The 20,621-nt window shown below is 41.4% G+C and overlaps 1 protein-coding gene across 1 annotated transcript in view; it reads left to right on the plus strand.

Moving 5' to 3' along the window:
- Positions 1–20,621, plus strand: part of IGF1R (insulin like growth factor 1 receptor) — a 282,525-nt gene that overhangs the window by 19,067 nt on the left and 242,837 nt on the right. The window contains exon 2 of the mRNA XM_030576711.1: positions 14,471–15,013. Coding sequence (XP_030432571.1) covers positions 14,471–15,013 — 543 coding nt within the window. The remainder of the gene's footprint in view (positions 1–14,470; positions 15,014–20,621) is intronic.

Genomic DNA, 20,621 nt, shown 5'->3' on the forward strand with positions numbered 1-20,621 from the left:
TCTCATAATCCTACCTTCACCCTAAAGGAAGCCTGCTCTGCCATTCCCATTACACCTGCCCCAGGGTCTTGCAATCTGTATGCTTGGGGTGTCCTTAATTTTCAAGTGCATCAGGTACCTCCCCACTCCTTTTCTTTCAGATCCTTCATGGAAACTTATTATTTCCACAAGCTCCCAAGTGACAAACCATGCTGCTCAAAATGCTGTTTTAAAAAAAAACAACAACAAACCCCCCAGAAAAATCCTTCACCCCCACCACCACAACACATGAAATCCCGGAAGCAAAGCTCTTGAAGGTTCCCCATGTCTTCTCTATTGTAAGCTCTTGGGGGCAGAACCTGCCTTCAGAGTCTTGTGTAAAGTCAAGCATGTCATTGGTGCTTGTCAAAAACTGTACCCACAGCATTGTGTTAGGTGGGACTGTGGATTGTAGTTAATTTTAGGTTACCTGTTTTTCAAGAGAAACGTATGCTCTTTTTAGAGCTTGCCTTCCCTGTTTAGTCTTTGATAACAATATGATCTGCTTTGAAAGCCTCTAGATTACTTGTCTTTGGGAAGACTCTGTGCCTAAGATAATTCTGGTTCAATGTACAGAAGTTCAATTCAGTTCGTGTTAAGATGACTTTTTTCCTAAATCAAATACCTAAAATTAAAGCACAATTATCCAGTGATGCAATTGGAGTTTTTCCTCTCATCAGAACTGTTCGCAGTTACTTGTTTTTAAAAATGCTTCCCATACGTTTCTGTTGTTCTCAGCCTCCATTAATTGGAGCAGCTGGAACCGCAGTAGGCAAGGATAGATTCCTGATATGGTCTTTCCTTGGCTGCATTCCCCCATTACCCAAAACAGAGGCATGGCCTAGAATGACTACCCTGCTCTCCTAGTGAAGGTGGGAGTCTCCCAGATGATCTGGGAAGCTTGACTGTGCTACTTGGGTGGTTGTAGCTTCCCCTTATGTTGGGGCTGAAGAAGGCAAGCAGGATGGATAGAATCTCTGCTGAGCTGACTGTCTCTCTCAGCCACCCTGCTCTGCAGGGCACTCTGAGTCATTGAGCCCAAAGTCTCCTCCTGTGCATCTGTTGGGCATGCACCTGTGACACTGTTTTGTACCCTGTTCTCTTCAGAGACATATGCTTAGGTTGCAGAGGAGACCGTATGCATTTCACTCTGACATTGCCCTTCCCACATTGAGTTAAAAGTGTAGTAGATTGTTTCTTGACTAATAAAATATTCTGAGATGCTTTTAGTAGTGGCATTTGCAGCTGCCAAACAATATAGATCATACATGTTTTGTTGAAGAATAAGCTAATAATTTCACTAATCAGAAATGCAAACATGCACCTACTCATTGAAGGTTCTGCTAGTGTCTAAAGGCTGCATCAGGGGTTTGAGGCTCCACTCTGTTAAGCAAGGTATAAACACAGTAGAAGACAGTCCCCAAGCTGAAGATCTTACAAGCTAAAATGTAGAAACCAAGTATACTTGGGCAATGGTTCTCAAACTGGGGCTGCCACTTGTGTAGGGAAAGCCCCTGGCGGGCCGGGCCGGGCCGGTTTATTTACCGGGCCTGTCAGCAGGTCCGCGGCTCCTACTGGCCATGGTTCACCGCTGCAGGCCAATGGGAGCTGCTGGAAGCAGTGGCCAGTATGTCCTTCTGCTCATGCCGCTTCCTGCAGCTCCAATTGGCTTGGAGCGGCAAACTGCGGCTAGTGGGAGCCGCAATTCGCCGGGCCTGTGGATGGGGCAGGTAAACAAACCGGCCCGGCCCACCAGGGGCTTTCCCTACACAAGTGGCAGCCCCAGTTTGAGAACCACTGGACTTTAGGAAGACCATTTCACTGCTTCGATGAGGTAGATGTCCTGGTTTTCATACAAACGTTTTTTCCCCTACATATTCTAACTTAAGGTGGGAAAAAAAGCCACAGCGTAGAATTGATTGAAGATGATTTGTAGGGATGTACACTGAGAGTCCTAAGTTGATGATTGAAAGCTCTCTTGTGGATTGTAAAACTCAGTTTTTTTTATAGTTGATGAAACTCCAGGATGTTTGTGTTTGCCTTTCCTCTTTACCTCATGTTTGGAAAAATGAGTGCTCTGTGCAGAAGTACTTGCATCCTGTTGCTCTCTGCCTGCATAGGTTATGTCTTTGTAGCACAATTCATCTTAACTGGCATAGGAGACAGTTAGGGCTTGTCTACACAGGAAGGTTTTACCAATTACACTGAAATAATTATGCAGGTATAATTCCCCATATGGTCTCTGAGTGTATTTTCTTGGCTTAGTTGAAACCCCTTCCAAAGTGACATAAGCTAAACCGAAAACGCATTTTTATACTGCAAAAAGAGTGATCCCATGGGTAGTTACATTAGTGTGACTTCATTGGTTTAAACTCACACCTTACCTTATTGCTTGATAAAACTCTCCTGTGTGGACAAGGCCTAAATCAGGGTAGTTAGTTAATTTTTTGGCAAGGTCCAAATTTCTTGGTCAAGGTATAGTCAAGATCCAGATTTCGGAGAAATATTTTTCACACCACAATAACAATAAGTATATAAAAAGATTTTGCGGTTCATTGAAAGCAACTGGCAGTCCGGATTTGGCGTGCAGTTCACCTGTTGACTACCTGTGGCCTAAATGATCAGTCACATTGTCTCTCTTCTTGTACCCGTCCACATGTTTCACCCTGTCCACGAGAGAAAAAGGTACTTTGTTTGTTTTCAATCTGATTAGCTCAGTCAAGTTAAACATGCTTGGAAAGTCCCTTTAACTTATTAAACAGTGTCTACATTAAGTATTAAACACCTTTTCAGTCGAATGGATTGCTCATATTATAACCTGTGTGGGAGAGCAGGCTACAATATGACCTACAAATGTGATTTTAAAGGTGATTCGGTGTGTCTACAGGGGAGTGAAAGGGGCTTTAAAGTCTTGTTAAGCTAACTTGATCTGAAACTAGCACCTTTTTTTCCTGTGTATTCAGACACTTTGTTTAACTTTTCTTTTAAAACTCCAGCCTTGCGGAAGTTGGGGTTAATGGAAGTTGTTTTAACCAAACATTGCCATAGAAGGCTAGGGAAAATCAATCTGTTTCTTTAGGGGAGGGACAGATAGCGAAGGTTAGTGGTCTAGTCCTAGGTGTTGTTAAAGTAAATCACACTGGGACTCTGAATCATTTATAGATTACTAGGGGGTATAAATATAATCTCCCATTGACTTTTTATTGAGCTCTGTTTGTGACTATTGGAAGCTCAATGCAGTTGGGTATGATGGTACTGTGCTGGCAGTTCTCTTTTCATGAAGTTGAAATGGTCTGGACTAGTTGACAGATCTCGATTTAAAACACTCCGAGGCAGCGACAGGCAGTAGGCAGCTAAAAGCACTGTATAGTGGCCATAAATGTGGGCTGCTTAGCCCAACCACATGCTGATGATTTTCATCCTGCGAGAGCTGGCTGTCTTACTTGTCCAACTTAATTGTATGTGCTACAGGTTGCTGTCAGCCAGTTGCTGAGCCACTTGGATGTGTAGACAGCTGTTAAAAAATAAAATTGTACACACAACCTTTTTTAAGGTGAAGAGAGGTCCCCTAGAGAGACAATTTCTGTTAAGCTCTTTTGTCATCACAGATTGTGAAACATAAATTCTGTTATAAACAGCTTGTAATTTTCAATCTTACACTTTTGCTTTAGCAGGCATTAGACTATGACTACTAACATAGAGCTTAAATATCATTCTCATGGTTTTGCTTTCATAGTTACTGATCATAATATGCCACCTACTCGCTTGTGTATTGTCTTCCATAGTGACACTTTTTTTTTTTTTTTTGGTGCTGTCAAGCAAGTGATCCTGTGGGTTAAGAAACAGCACAAAGGCTGACACTTTTTCCTTCTTTCCTGCAAAAAGAGAATTGGATTTACCTTCCAGGAGTTAAGCTTTTACTTAAACTCTGTACAAGAAAGTTTCTTCATATGTTTGGATTCTACACCTTTTTAATGATCTGGTTAAGTTAATGTTGATGCAGCACAAGGTATATCTTACCTATACAGTTAACTTAGGCTCTTATTTGGTTGTGCCTATAACCCTCTCCTCCTGTTCACACACTGCCCTCTCACCTGAGTTGGGTGCTTTAAACCCAAGACAGCTGACCCCTCCTTGGGTATAGATTTAAAGTCTGGGTGTTGCTTTCACTTGGGCTGGAAACCCACCAACTTTGCACTGAGGACACAGGCTAAACCACTCAAATGTGGACTGTGCACTAGTGTCTTCCTGCAGTTCTCCCCATCCACCCAAAAGGACAGACAAGAATAGTTAACCTGAAAAAGGTCTGCACATAAATTGTGTGTGTGGAGTTGAATGACAAGGAGATAAAAAGAAACCAGCAATGCCAAGATAAATTTTTGGTTGATCATGGACACAATATTCAATTGCATTTATGAGTTAGAACAATCAAGTCAAATCACTTTAAAAGTTGGTATGCAGAGACTTTGTAACCTGGGTCAAATTAGCATCCTTCTCTGTGAGGCTTTGGTGAGTGTTATGCATGATTCTTGGCACCTGAGTAACACAATGGACCTTGTGTAGGAAGTGTATAGAAGAGTTATAAGGCTAAAACATAATATGTAGAGTTTGGCTAATGGATGATGTAGGGAGACTGTCAATCATTGGTAAGTACACAGAGGATAGGGGACGGTCCTTTTCGTTACACTTTGTTTTCCCACCAGTGCAGAAGAATAATTGTATAAAGTGGTACTATAAGTAAGGAGTGTAAGAAACCAAAGAAGAATTCATCAGTGTTTCTTAACAGTGAGATCTCAGATTACACAATAGTCTCTAGTCTCTAAACTCATCTAAAAGATCACCATTGGTTAGGTTTGTCCCCAGATAGTGACTCGTTAAGCGTAAAACAAGCCCCTAAATATAAACAGGAATACTTCAATGATTTAACTTCAAATGTTCCCCTGCAGTGTTTGCAAACCAAACATGGCAGCATTGTTTGGTGCCTGAGAACCTGGAGTTTGTTTAAGTAAAAAAAAACAAAAAAAAACTTCAACAAAATTAAAAAATGATTGATCCCCCCCCCCCCCCCCCCCCCCCCCGACTGAGAGTATCTCTCCTAGCAGGACAAAACGCAAGAATATGCTGTGTGGAAGAATCCCATGTTATCAGGGGATGGACTATAAGGAATGTATCCAGTCTTTCTGCAATTAACTTCCGCTGCCCGCAGTATGCACTTTACAAAGGGATGCTTTCAGTTACTGCTTAGATATTTGCAGTAGGTGGTATGACAATGCAGGTAGCTTTTTGACAGTTTTAAAAGGTGTCACTCACTGAGCTAGCTGCCCCTTATCTGGAATCTCTGAGAGCATTGCCTCAGGTATAGCGCCTTGGGCCTTTATCTCTGCTTGGGTGAAAATTCCAAAATTCTCCCACTCTTACACAAGGGTACGGTAGACCAGTCCTGGGCTATGTCAACTACTCATGCCATGTAGGTCCAACTGAGTTCAAGAACAGTACAGTTCTTGTCTTTGGAAGTCTGTGACCAGTGGTATACAGTGACCAGATAGCCTTCTTAAAACCAGTGTAGCTTCTACAGACACCCCTAGCAGGTTTTTTTTGTCTCAAGCCTGCTGTACACTTAAAAATTAGATTGACCTAGCTGTGTTGCTCAGGGTTGTGAAAAGTTTTGCTTCCTGAGCGCCGTGGTTAGGTCAACTTAACTCCCTCTATAGACGCAGTTGATTGACATAAGAATTCTTCCTTTGACCTAGCTGCCATCTCTTGCAGAAGTGGATTAACTATAGGTGGAAAACAACGTTCTGTTGATGTAGGAAGTGTTTGCGCTGTGCTGCTAAAGCGACACAACCTCAGCAGTGCCAGTGCAGTGTCTCTAGGGCAGATGTAGCCTCCATCTGGTACCCTGCAATAAGTACTGCTTCTCTGGAATTTGTCCCTTTTAATCCTGCCAGAGTTGCTCTGTTATGTGGTTTCTGGGCTTTTTTCTGTTTACTGAAAAAGAGTTGTGTAGGTTGGCTGGAGACTGAGGCAAAATCATCAGTGTTAATAATTCTCACATTGTCTCTTAACAGCTCTTTAGCGTTTGCTTAGGAATGGCTATCTTGAACCATTCTTCCCCTTCTTTCTTTTTCCAGACAGCCATCTACTGAGTTCACCTAGTGTAGTCATACAGTAAACATCCCAAATGTCAAGGCTAACATACAGTATTCATGAATTATGATAGGACAGCTCCAAATCTGTCACACACAGTAAGCATTCCTGTTGCTGTGAAAGAGAGATGGGAGTTTGGGAAATGACTGACTTTATGAATGCTGTAAATCCGAGGCACTGCTGGACAGCAAATGTGCTGCTCTAGACCAAATTCTTTAATAAGGACCTCCCATGGATTTAAGCTGAAAACACATGATGAGAAGGAAGTGGCTCCATAGGGAATAAACAACAAAACACTGTTTAGAAGTTGTGCTGATCTCCCAGATGGGCACATGGCTCTGTATTGACCTTACTGAAGGATGATCTTATCTAATTGTCTTTAGTGGAGGTTGGGAGGAGAGCAACAGCGCCATATTCAGAAACATCAAGTGCTAGCTGACTGTGAGTAATAATAGTTAAGGCTACATTTCAGTCACAGGTATTTTTAGTAAAAGTCATGAACAGGTCATGGGCAGCAAACAAAAATTCACGGCCCATGATCTGTCCATAACTTTTACTGTATACCCCTAATTAAAACTTGGGCTGGGGGGGCTGCAGGTGCTCTGGCGCAGGGGAGGTTGCCATGGGTTCTGTGGGGAGATGTGTCCCGCTTGTGGCCTGGGTGATGGGGGTGGGGGAGGGTTGGTGGGGCTGGCAGGCTCTCTACCAGGCTCCACGTGTCCCTGCAGCTCTTAGGAGGAGGAGTGGCCTAGGGACACTGCGCACTGCTCCCACCACAAGTGCTGGCTCCGCAGCTCTCATTGGCTGAGAACCGCAGCCAATGAGAGCTGCAGGGGCAGTGCGTAGAGCCCTCTAGTCCTCCCGCTTAGGAGCTGTAGAGATGTGCTGGGCCCCTGGTAAGCGCTGCCCCATGCCCCAGACCTGAGCCCCCTCCTACACAGCCAGACTGCTGCTGCTGGCCCAGGCGCTGCCCAAGTCGGCCTCTGCAGAAGTCACGGAGGTCATGGAAATTCATCGATTTCATGGCTTCTGTGACTGACACGCAGCCTTAGTAATAGTTGTATAGAAAGACTCTCCTCACTTATTTAAGGAGAGAGCATGCTGAGAATTGGCCATGATTGGTCCGGTGAGACTTTGTTTTGGCTGCTGTTGTGTGGTGGGTAGGTTATCTCACTTAAAATTGGGTCAGAGAAAACCCAGGTCCATTTGTTCATTCTCTATTTTTCTGAGCAGCACTGGAACAGCTGTTGGTAAAAAAAGGATAATGTCTACTCTGTAGAAGTCATCCAGCAGGTTACTTGCTGGAGGATTTATTCTGTTTGCTACCAGCATGTGCCAAGTTTCAGTGGGGACAAGGGGTTGGGTGGTCCATGCCTTTCCTAATCCTACAAAGCATCCGAGCTCTCTGGGACACAAGCTGCTTCTCCCTTTCTCATCCTCAAGGAATGGCAACATCGACTCACAGGCTGGTAAACCTTGTGAGACTTGGATATTTTTCTGCCCTCAGTGTCCAGCACTTTTTCCAGCATCGTATCCAAATACCCCTTAAAATTGTATCTAAGGGACTTGGGGGAGACTCCTTGATCTGACATGGCCAAAATGAGATGGTTTTTATCAGGCTGTTTGAGTCCTCTGTAGGAAGTGGTGGGACACTGATGTAATGCAGGGCCTTGGCAAGAGAGAAGTTAAAGGGGAAATCCTGGGGCCTCTGAGAATGAGATAGTCTTGCCTCCCTCTGTATTGACCCATTGGTACACAAACCAGGAGAAATACAAATGTGGAGTTGATTTCCAGATTACTACTTAGTTCACTGGACAAAAGTGAACCTCTGTCCTAAGATTCAGCTCTAATAGAATCATAGAAGTCCAGGACTGGAAGGGACCTCAGGCGGTCATCTAGTCCAGTCTTCTGCACTCATGGCAGGACTAAGTATTATCTAATGATGTGGCTAGAGAGAATCTGCTCATCACAGAGCCATCTGGGTTCAAGCAGACCTCTAGCTTGATAAAGGAGTTTTGCACCCAGGGTTCTGCAGCCTCAAAGGACTTCTTTTCCCATTCAGCAGAGCGACAGGAGAAGCTCTTAAAGGTGTGGTGACCATTAATGTCTTCTGGGGGGATCACCGAGACCATTTTGTGTGTAGGACATCTTGGATTTCATAAAATTAAAGCTAAAGTCACTGACAAATGGGATTTAAAATGAAAGGAATTGTATGTTTTGAAAAACACTGTGTTCCTTTAAACACTTTCTAAATGGAGTAACTGGCAGAAATACAAAATTTGGAAGTAAAAGCCAGACAGTGATGTACTGATTTCAGGTTGCTTTGAGGTAACAGTCTCTCACATAAAACAGTGAACGTGTTTGAGGTGTGGGTCATGCCCTCTAATTCTTAAGCTTGAATAAATATGTTACCGGAAATGTGGTGGCAATGTAGGCCCAAGTACTGAACAGCACAATTCTTTCTGATTTGCCCCATGGAGACAGCCATTTTTCACGGAAGCCGTTGCTTTCATCTTGTTTTGTCTCTCTTCTTGCCCTTTACCAAGAGGCAAAGCCATTAAACCATAATTGGTTTGTTGACTTAAATAACTGTTTGGCAGATGCGTATGAAGAGGGATTATAATAGGATTTCAAAGTCTCCTGTTTCATGGAAGGCAAGAAATAATGCAAAAGAGAGACAAAAACCCACTTCACAAAATAGCCATTGTGGGAAGATTGACTCCATGATTGCTAAAAAAATATTTAAGTTATTTGTAAATATATGTGATTTGGAGATTTGAACTATACAGGTGAGTGTCATTTTACGCTGGGGTTAAGTTCTGCAGTCAGCATGTAAAGCGAAAATCGTATATAGTCAAAATTACATCGAGTGTAATGGCGGGCGGAATCGCCCACACTACAGGTACAGTATTAAAATTATTTTTCTTTTTTTTTTTGTTTTTGCCGACCGCACAAAGCTGATTTCGCACATGTTAAATGCGCGTAAGATGAGACTCGCCTGTATTCTGTTTAGATTATTTTCCAAACAGATGATTACTGTTAGGAAAGATGACTACTAGGAATGTGATTAGATTTGTTGCTTTGATGTTCTCAGACCATGAAAAGTTTTGAAGTTCTGTGAATAAGCAGACACAAGTTACCTAATTCCGGCCCCTCTCATCCCAAGCCCTCATAAAGAGGCAGAAATATAATTGGGGGGGGGGGGGGGGGAAACTCCTCTTACTTTCATACTTGAATATCTTACAGTACAACCAAGTGGATTTTATCAAACTTATTCATACATTTTTTTAAGGCCAGAAGGGACCATTAGATCATCTAATCTGACATCCTGTATGTCACAGGCCATTACATTTCACCTAGTTACCTCTGTATTGAGCCCAATAATGTGAGTTTGGCTAAAGCATCTCTTCCAGAAAGATGCCCAGTCTTGACCTGGAGACACAGAGATGGAGAAACTTCTCTTGATAGGTGGTTCCCATGGTTAATCACCCTAACTGTTTGGTTAAAAAAGTGTCTTCTCAGAATTGACCTCTGTGTCAAGCATAAGCATGATAAATTGCAGCAATAGAGGAGACAAGTTTGGAAAGTTGGAAACAGCTGGAGGGAAATGAATGTGTCATCTTATCAGTAACTATACTGGTTGTTATATTAGTCTGCTAAAAGGAATAGCTATATTTTTAATGGAGCAATATTAACAGGCTATGCATATTAACTGTTTTGCAGCAGTACAGTGGGTTAGTTGCATGCATTGCGGCAAACTTTAGATCTGTATTTGAGGAAATAGTTGCTGTAGGTGAATTAAAAATATTTAGTAGTGAACACATAAGGAAACCATACACTGCTGCATGTAAAATTTATAAAGGACGTTGTAGTGTGTTTCTGTCCATTTGAGAGACGAGTTTATATTGTAAATCTAAACACACAGTCCCTAAATGTGGTCCAAAGAAAACACAACATGGCCAGATTGAAACTGTAGTAGTTTTTGATCTCAGATTAATTTGTTTTTCATATAATCCATTTCAGGACAGTGAACAAAAGTGAGGAAAAGATGATGCATTATGTAGCAACTGACTTTCATGGACAATGTGAACTTCTAAAAGAAATGAGACAGCAAAGCAAAACAGTGGCCAGACTTAAATAAAAAGGTCTTTTTTTCATTTATCCAATGAACTTGGAGACATTTCCCCTTTACCAGAAAGGTAGAATTTGCCAGGTGTAATATGAAACAAAGGGTTTTCCCTGTTTTCATGTTTGGTGCTCTGTGATTTTCATTATCTTCATTATTAGTTCTACAAAACATATAACTTAATAGATAAATTAAAAGAAGCCAGTTCTTGCATTAAGAAATGTCAGTTGCACGTTCACATGTAAGCAATTGCTCTAACCTTGAAACCTCCTGGACTCCATCATTTTTCTTATTAGGAAGATGGTGTTTTATAATGGAGGCAAATGAGTTTATATTGTTGCCAGAAAGTCTTGATCCCTTACTGATGTATAAAAACATTACATATCTAAAATTAAGTAACTTTCAAGCTGAGGCAAACATAAAACTAAAAAGAATGACTCTTTAAGCCCAGTCTCGAAACATATACGTGTGTACAGATCTTATAAGGCTTTAGATAAGAGTTGCTGTCATTTCTCTTATAAGTCAGCTGTTTTTTAAACCCCATCACTCTGGAACTTGGCTTACAAAAGGTCAACTTAAGTGCACATTTTATTTCTTTAACAAAATGAAGATCTTGGAGCAGTCAAGCTTTCTAAAATTTTATTGCACAAAGAATAAATTCTGCTCCATTTCCTGTATCTTAATAGGAACTGTAGGGTACTTTCTCCTGTCAGCAGGTGGAGACAAAAAGTAAACTGATTTAGTTGGAAAAACATTGCCTTTGTACCTCTGCTCTTTTTTGTGTCTCTCTTTCCAGAAAAGGAATAACATGTATCCACGTTATGACAGTATTCCCATTTTGTCAGAACAGAAGTCTGGGATCAGGCCTACCCTATCATTTTATTTTGGTTTTCTTTAAAAGGAAATTTCATAAACTTCATTGTAAGACCATGCTATTGATCTTTTGTTGTGCTGTGTTGTGGCTTTCCCTCGCAAGTTCAGGAGGAGAGAACTGGTGTTTGGGCTCTACGATAGAGGCTTGTCAGACTTGGTGGGTCTTAACCAAGCAGAGAAAATAGATGAAGAGCAGATCTCGGAGACGGGAATCGCAGTGAAAGGAAAAAGGGGGCTAGATTAAAAATAGAGCTGAGGGATGTGCGGAGAGACTTGTAGAAGAGTGACCAGTAAGCATGATAGCCAAATCATTGAGATGTATGATTAAAAACCAGTATAGCAGGATTGTGAAGGCACAGAGAATTGAAGACTCAGTTGAGTTCATTCTCCCCCAACCCTCCCTTATACTGGGGAATTTCTGTTTCTAAGACTGAAATTCAGGATCAGACCCAAAGCCAGGTCATTCTCTACAGCTCTAAGAGCAGTTCCGTTTCACACGATTTTAATGTTTGCCTGGAGAGACCTTTCTAAGCTGGCAATTGTAGGTGCCAGTCTGTCCGCTCATCCAAATCCTGAACCACATACAGTGCTAGAAACCTTGATTCGTTTCCATGCTCAGACATCCTAGAATTCCTCTGACAGATTTCTCCCTGGCCTTTACATCTTTTATGATAGGTTTTATGGATTGGATTTCTTTAACTCTTGTAGTCTGGATTCTGAATGTGGGTGATGCCAGCTTCATCAACCTTTGCTCCTCATCTTGTCCACCTTTTCCTTCCGTCAGCTAATACCATGACACTTGCGCTCGGCAGGACAGTAGTTTTGCTTTAGTCAGACAGTACTGTAGTGTGTACTAAGATAGAAGGTGCCTTGCTGCTTCTCCAAAAGTTCATATCTCTCTCACTGGTACACTAGATTTTTTTATGGGCTCACGGAACAAGTTTTCTTGCTTATATATGCCTCCAATATGGTAATTCACCTCAAAATCGTTGCAGCCTTCAGTTTGCAGTTTGTCTGTCTGGGTAGTACAGAAGTGATAGTAGATGATGTTTTGCCCAGGAAGCATCAGTTTCTGACCAGACTATCCTCTCCTGTTATCTTCCTGTACTCCCCAAAAGAATGAAATTTATATTTTTCCTCTTTGTCTATAATGTGTACACTAACTCCAGCTGATCCCTTGGGATGTTAACTACCTTTAAGTCCTTGTTGGATGTTAAAGCTGCTACAATTTAAGCATGTTCATGTTTCAGATCCTTTGTTAACTTGCGGTAATAGTCTTAGCTGTGTGTTTGGGGACAACAGGACTGCTTTCTGTTGCTAAAGAAATTTGTGAAGCTCTGGACAGTTTTTGTTGGTATTAGAATTTGAGTTACTGGCTCCTTTGCTTGTGTTTAGACCAAACTCTCTTCTAGGGGTACGTCTACACTACAATTTCGAACTAACTTAAACCGGTTTTATTAAACAGATATTATAAAGTCGATTGCACGCGTCCACACTAGGCACATTAATTCGGCGGTGTGCGTCCATGGTCTGAGGCTAGCATCGATTTCCGGAGCGTTGCACTGTGGGTAGCTATCACTATAACTATCCGGCCAATAACTACGATTTGTGGCCACACTAACCCTAAATCGATATGTTAATATTGATTTTAGCATTACTCCTCTCGTTAAGGAGGAGTACAGAAATCGATTTTAAGAGCCCTTTAAGTCAATTTAAAGTGCATTGTAGTGTGGACGGGTACAGCGTTAAACCGATTTTAACAGCGTTAAATCGATTTAACAGCGTAGTGTGGACCAGGCCTAAGGGAAAGTTGGTGGTAAAATAATTAAGTTTAATATGTATAAAACAAGACAAATAGCCTCCTCATCCAACTAGATCCCTTGGTAAGCTTGCTTTAAACAAACTGCCGTTTTACTTCCTCCTCTTCCTTTAGCTCACAATGCCTTATTTGTATTGTCCGTATTAGAGCATCCTTTTTCCATTTCTTCCATCAAATACCTCAAAGATCAATGTTGTCAGTGAGTTCAAGAACAGCTGACTCTTGGGCTCTCATCCCTGTACTTTGTGGGTTTTAGGTGGTTTCTTGTTCCCTAGAGAAGACCATGCATCTTTGTTCTATATTTATAGAGAGCAGCTTATGTAGTTAATTATTGTATTTATTAATGCAATCTTTCCTGTCTATTTTGAGTGATTATTGTGGCATTGACATAATAGAGGGCTTCTTCTGTTAAGTTTCTTTTTCCTTTTGTATGTATTTTCTCTCCAGATGTGAAGTCGGACAACTTAAGTTGGTTATGAAGCTGTTTCCCCATATTTTGTTTTTTTCCTGTCCTGTTGACAGCTGACTTCATGAGAAAACATTGGGTTCAATCTAGTGTTTTCAAGGGAAATTCCTCATTATGACTCAAATAAGTATTCTTGTAAATAAGTCTGTTGTTTATCCTGTTTTTCTTAGGGCTTCAGGAACTACATTGTGGGTTTGTGCCAGAATTAGTGAAACTTGGGTTCACTGGAGTGCATGCAAACAGGAACTCCATGAATTAGAAACAAGTCAGAGCACTTTCTTTTCCTAATGCTTGCAGAACAGGAAGTGCTGAGTAGCATTGTGTATATTTGTAATGTTACAGATCTTTTGTAAGCTCCTATGTTCTGGTGTGGGGGCCAAGTTGGCTTGAGAACCTGGGAAAGTAGAGAAGGTTTTGGTATTGTGAATGGTTTGTGGATTTAGAGGGTTGAAGCCAAATATACTGTGTTCTCCAATGCTTTAGTTTTCTTCTTAGCTTTAAATTAGTAACCTAAGGGTTAAAGTTCTATTTATAATTTTTTTAGGTTTAGTCCTCTCATTAAATTCACTGGGAATCATATGATTGAAATCCCAGCCCATCACCATTGAAAAGATCACCCGAAAAGTTATGACCTGTTTAGTTGAATTAATTGAAGCACTATGCGTTCTGTTCTTATTCTGTGGTAAAATCCAGCTCGCTTGCAGCAGTGGTAAGAAAGCATCAGTTTTGTACTCACTGCAGAAGATGCGTGTGTGCTTCTAGTGCTCTTCTTTTGCATGTAGTATTAACATTGATCAGTTAAATGAGATAAAATGAAAGCGACATATTCAATAGTAGGCCCAAATTATGTGCTTATTCTTATTTTAAAATTACAGCTTAATTGTGGAGTTAAAATTTTATGGCAGACCAAATGTTCAGTCAGAGCTGTTTCAATTTAATTTGCCTTAATTTTGTTTTAAAGCTTAAAAACTTGTTTAAGTTGATTAAGGATTTCTTTTTTTTTTTTTCCTTGTGTTTTCAGTTTGTGGGCCAGATGACATTCGCAATGATATCCATGAGCTGAAGCGCTTAGAGAACTGCACGGTAATTGAGGGTTACCTCCAGATTCTGCTGATCTCCAAGGCAGAGGACTACCGCAACTTCCGCTTACCAAAGCTCACAGTTATCACCGACTACTTGCTGCTGTTCCGCGTGACAGGCTTAGAGAGCCTCAGCGATCTCTTTCCCAACCTCACAGTCATTCGTGGGAGGAATCTCTTCTACAACTATGCCCTGGTTATCTTTGAGATGACTAACCTCAGAGAAATTGGGCTTTACAGTCTGAGGAACATCACCCGTGGGGCCATCCGGATCGAGAAAAACTCTGATCTGTGTTACCTCTCCACGGTGGACTGGTCTCTGATACTAGATGCAGTGTCCAACAACTACATAGTTGGAAATAAACCTCCAAAGGAGTGCGGGGACTTGTGTCCAGGGACGATGGAAGAGAAGCCATTGTGTGAGAAGACCTCCATTAACAATGAGTACAACTACCGCTGCTGGACCACCAACCACTGCCAGAAAAGTAAGAGTTGAATAGATTGCCAAATTCAAATGCAACTTTTTTTGTGTGTGCCTCTTTCTAAAATAAATAGCTCAGTGTTTTTTAAGATTTAATTCTGCCTTTTCATATAAGCTTTGTTTTAGTACTGTTGGGTACCACTGAAGTTAGTGTCTTCTCTAATCAGTAGTATTTCATGTAACTCCATGGCCAACTCTTTAGGTGTGTCCATAGTGAATATTTAATTTTTCACGTTTGAAAGAAAAATCGTAATTCAAGGGGGATAAGTGGGTCAATAAAACTGGAGGCAAGAATAGCTCCTTTGCAGCAGCTGGCTTTGGCAGGATAACTAGTTCAATCAGTAGTGTTGCTGGGTTCCTGAGCGCAAGTGCATTCCTCAAACACTGCTTAATGAGAACTGTTCTACAACAAATCTCTCTGAGGCCATGGCTACACTCACACTTCACAGCGCTGCAACTTTCGCACTCAGGGGTGTGGAAAAAACACCCCCCTGAGCGCTGCAAGATACAGCGCTGTAAAGCGTCAGTGTAATCAGGGTGGCAGCACTGGGAGCGCAGCTCCCAGTGCTGCACGCTACACCTGTAAAGGATGTGGTTTACGTGCAGCGCTGGGAGAGCTGTCTCCCAGCGCTGCCGCTCCGACTACACTCACACTTCAAAGCACTGCCGCGGCAGCGCTCCCGCAGCGCTGCCGGGGCAGCGCTTTGAAATTCCAAATGTAGCCATACTCTTAATGTTCATTTCTTGTAAAAGTCAGTTTGCAGGTGGTGGCTGTGGGAAGGTACTTGTGCTCAGGACCAAAGCACCCCATTGCTTTTCCCCATAAGCACCCTGTAAGTTTTTCATCAGAATTTGCATTTTGATAGCCTCCAGAGTCCTGTATAAATAAGTTTCACCACTGGAGGTCTTTATTAAGACTTTACATAACTGTCTTAAATTTTCTCTACGTTAAATAATATGGGATACCTATTCTTGTTGGTAAAATTCACTTGATAGGAATGTTGGAAAACCTGGGCTTCATAAGCCCTTATTTTTAAAAAGCTACTTTTTAAAGAGAGAATTCTTCCTGATAGTTTTATTTTTATTGAGTGGTATGGTTATTGTCAAAGACTGCTGGTACGGTACTATTAATAATTTAGTATAATTATCTTTAAAGATATTTGGTCTGTAATATATAACTAGACAGACATTTCAAACAAAACCTCATCTTAACTAACCCCTCCGGGAAGGGGAAAAATAAGTTGCTTCTTTTTCCCTGTAGCTCTGTATGGACAGAACCACTTCTGGATGAGCCACAAATGGTCTATAGTATCGTGATGTCTGTTTCCATACTTGCAGCATTACAATAGTGACATTGACTGGTTGCTCGTTGTGCTGATTAAAATCTTCAGTAACAGCCAATAAGGGAGTTTCCATCCTACAGCATGCCGAATTCCACAGGTTGAATATCCATTGTATGAAGAAGTCCTTTTTTTGGTTTGTTTTAAACCAGCTGCCTATTTATTTAATAGGTTGCGCTCTCATTTGATGTAATTATCAGTTATATACATAATTTATTATTAAAAATTAGTCATGGAGAACTTAGGCGTACAAGAAATACTGTATTCGCAATACTCGCAAGGGAAGAGGAACCTGGTAGTGAAACAGCTGTGCTGTTACTGCTGCTGAATGGACAACAATGATGGGAGGTCACTTCAGATTGTATTTTAAATCCAGTTTTTAAAGGGGAGCTATAATCCACCCTCCTTTTAAATGTACGTGTAAGCTCTCCCCCCACCCCTTTTCACACTTCTCCCCATGGCATAATGGACTAACTGCAAACATTTTTTTCAGCAGTCTTGGGACCCTGTTATCATCCTTGTAAGTGGAGTGCTGTGCGTGGAATGCATTCCACTGGCAGTGAAAAGATGAAAGTCTGAGCTAATGGAACATTGGGGACCAGCTGGTCAATTTTACAGCTGTACATAATAGTGGACAGAGAAAAATTCCATTTTAAACTACTTGAAGCCCACAAAGACCCTGTGCGGGACCCTTAGAGGGGAGGTAAACGAAGGCACTATCCTGCAAACACATGGTGTATGTCATGTCTACACTGAAGCTGGTAGCAAGCCTCCTAGGCTTGATAGAGAGACTTACGTTGGCTGGGATTATGCCACCGTGCTAAAAATTGCTGTGTTTGTTGCAGCACCAGCAGAGGCATAGGCTAGCCACTGAGCTTGGATCCACGGAGCTGGGTAGGCTTGAGCTCGAGTGGCTAGCCCAGACTCTGCCAGTGTCCACACAGCTATTCTTATTGTGCTTATCTTACAAGCCCTTGTTAGCGCAAGTCTGTCTACCCAGGCTTGCTTCCATCTGCAGTGTACCCTTAGACGTAGGCCTAACTTAACTTGATGAGTCCCATTGTGAGTTCAATGGGATTGCTCATGTGAGTAAAATTATACACATCTGTAAGTGTTTACAGGACTCAGGCTACAGAGTGGAATCTCTTTTGGTATTATGTTTGTCTCCTTTCCGTCCCACCCTCCATGATCTTCTACCAAGTGTAGTTAATATATGTTAGGGATTTTTTTTCTATTAATAAATCAGTGTTTATAATATAGTCTGAAGTTTTAAATAGTCAATGAGAGAATTGATATGCTGGCTTGCATTGAAGTTGTACTTGTCTCTGTTTGCAGTCTCATTCTTATCTGTTATGGCACCGTTTATCTCTTCTGATAGCCGGCATAGACAAAAACAAACGGCAGAACTTGGTCTCTTTGCACTTCTACAAATAGGGCAAACAAGCTCATAGTTTACTCAAATCATCACAATTGCACTGTAGGCTTTTTAAGTTTATCCTGTAAACTTGAGAAGGCTATGAGCCCAGCTGATCGGTAGGAGTTAATTGCAAGCAATAATCACTGGGAGGAGAAGTCCCCAAGTTTTACCTGCAATCTTGGCTTGAGTTAAAGTAATGATGGTCAATACAAGAGTGTGAGAGAAATTTCTTTCCAAAGAGGGTTGGAAAAGCCTATAGAGCATTGCAGCTGGGCTCTCCACTGGGGAAGCTGAATCCCTCAGGATTTTGAATATTTTGACAGATCCGCTAAGATGAGAAATTTAGAAATCTTGCCGTTCAGTTCCTCCCCCCCCCTCAAAAAAACCCTTTACAAATAGCATTGTAGGGCTCTGTTTCTCTCAGTATTTTTGTAGGAAATAATCAGTTTAATTTAAATAAATAAAATAAAAATCCCCAGCTTTTAGGTCTACATAATTCAGTCTGAATCAGCAAATCACGCTTGGTTTGTTCCTTCTAAGGTATTACCACCAATAATAATAGTTCTGTATGGCCAAATTTACGTCTTCTGTGAAACCACTTAATTGTCTTCAGATTATGTCCTTCGTGATTCCTGTGCAACCTCATTGCCTTTGCTGGCTTTGGAATGTGTTTTTGTTTTGTTTTTTAAACCTTTTTCATAAGAATGTAAGAACAGCCGTACTTGGTCAGACCAATGCTCCATCTAGCCCAGTATCATGTTTTCCAGTGGTAGCTGGTGCCAGATACTTAAGAGGGAATGAACAAAACAGGGCAATTTTGAGTGGTCTATCCCTGTTATCAGTCCCAGCTTCAGGCAGTCAGAGGTTTAGGGACTCTTAGAGAATGCAGTTTCATCCCTGACCATCTTGGCTAATAGCCACTGATGGACCTGTTCTCTAGGAACTTAAATTCTTTTTGAACCCCTGTTAAACTTTTGGCATTCACAATGTCCCATGGCAACAAATTCCACAGCTTGATTGTCCCTTGTGTGAAGAAGTCCTTCCTTTGGTTTGTTTTAAATGAGCTGCCTATTAATTTCATCGACTGACCTTAGTTCTTGTGTTATGTGAAGGAGTAAATAACACTTCCTCATTCACATTTTCCACATCCATGCATGATTTTATAGACCTCTGTCATACCCCACCTCCTTAGTCATCTCTTTGCGTAGTTGTACAGTCCTGGGCTCTTTAATCTCTCCCCACATGGAAGCTGTTTCACCCCCCTAATAATTATTGTTGCCCTTCTCTGTACCTTTTCCAATGCAGTATACTTTTTTGAGATGGGATGACCAGAACTGCATGCAATATTCAAGGTGTGGACGTACCATGGAGTTATGTAGTGGCATTCTGGTATTTTCATTTATATCTATCCCTTTCCTAATGGTTCCTAACATTGTTAGCTCTTTGAGTGGCATTGCACATTGAGCAGATGTTTCCAGGGAGCTATCCACAGTCGCTCCAAGATCTTTCTTGAGTGGGAGCAGCTAAATTAGACCCCATCATTTTGTATGTACAGTTGAGATTGTTTTTTCCCCAATGTGCATTACTTTGCACTTATCAATACTGAATTTCATGTGCCATTTTGTCACCTAGTCACCCAGTTTAGTGAGACGCTCTCCATCTCTTCAGTTTCACTCCCTTTTGCCTGTGTTAGCTTCTTAGTGCAAATCGGAGGACAAAACAGTACAAAAAGGTGGTGGTGTTTTCCTTGAAGTTAGCAGTTGTGACTCTGAATCCACATCGGAGATAGATCTGTTGAAAAAGATGGTGCTGTATTTACATTGTCACAATGCCACCATACGGCTCAAGGAGATCAAATCAGTGAAGAGGTAGTAGAAAGCAATCCTAAGAAGAATTGTTGAAGATAAGGTCCTCATGTGGAAGTGGGAGAAGTGATGCTAGGGTTAGGATAGCATAGGGTGGAGAGCAGAAAAGGAAATGCCACAGCTTTGTGTGTGAACCAAAGTTCTAATAATTAATAAAGAGCAAGAAACTTGGAACATTTTTATTGTTTTTGTTAATTGTAACAAGGCAGGGCAGCAAGGAAGAGGACTCTCTAATTTGCCAGCTATCCATCTAGAAGAGAACCACTGTTCTTTCTGAAGGAAAAACAAAGGAAGTATACATGTTCATTGTTTAAAAGGGAGCTTCCTGTTTATCCTTGATTGTTTGAAGACACTCTGCAATGAACTCCTAATCTGGAGAGAAATCTGTACAGAATTATGCAAGGATGTAAAAAAGACTAGAAACTCGGGCCCAGGGTTTTAAAGCTATTGAGGTGTTTCACCACTCAGCACTGCAAGGCCTAAGTGACTTAGGAACCTGATACTCATTTTCAAAAGTGAGCTGTGAAGGGCCTCAGTCATCTTTAAAAATGAGACTCTGGCTCCTGTGTTGCTTAGCCTTCCAGCGATGTATGGAGAACACCTAAATACTGTTTAAAACGCTGGGCCTAGGAGTTGAAATATCTTCAAGTCTTTATACTGCATTTTTTTCTCCCAATAAAGCCATGAGGTCTACAGTAGCTGAAGATGACAAACATTGACATTCCCATTGTATGCCATAATGATGATAGATAGAACTATGGAAATGCTGTATGTAGTCTTACCGTCATTTAATTGCTTACCCTATTATGTTGGTTCCAGCTGTATAGTAGGGAGCAAGTATTAAGTACCTTTGTCCTTATTTAGAGCTTCCGTTAAAGGATATCAAATCAATGGGTAGATGTGGTGTGGGAACATTTAGTTCTTTCAGCAGGCTGGCTTCTGTTTAATTATGTCATTGAGCAGAAGTCAGTTTCTGTTTCCTCTTCTTTC

The sequence above is a fragment of the Gopherus evgoodei genome, chromosome 10 (assembly GCF_007399415.2).
Source record: "Gopherus evgoodei ecotype Sinaloan lineage chromosome 10, rGopEvg1_v1.p, whole genome shotgun sequence".
NCBI lineage: Eukaryota > Metazoa > Chordata > Testudines > Testudinidae > Gopherus > Gopherus evgoodei.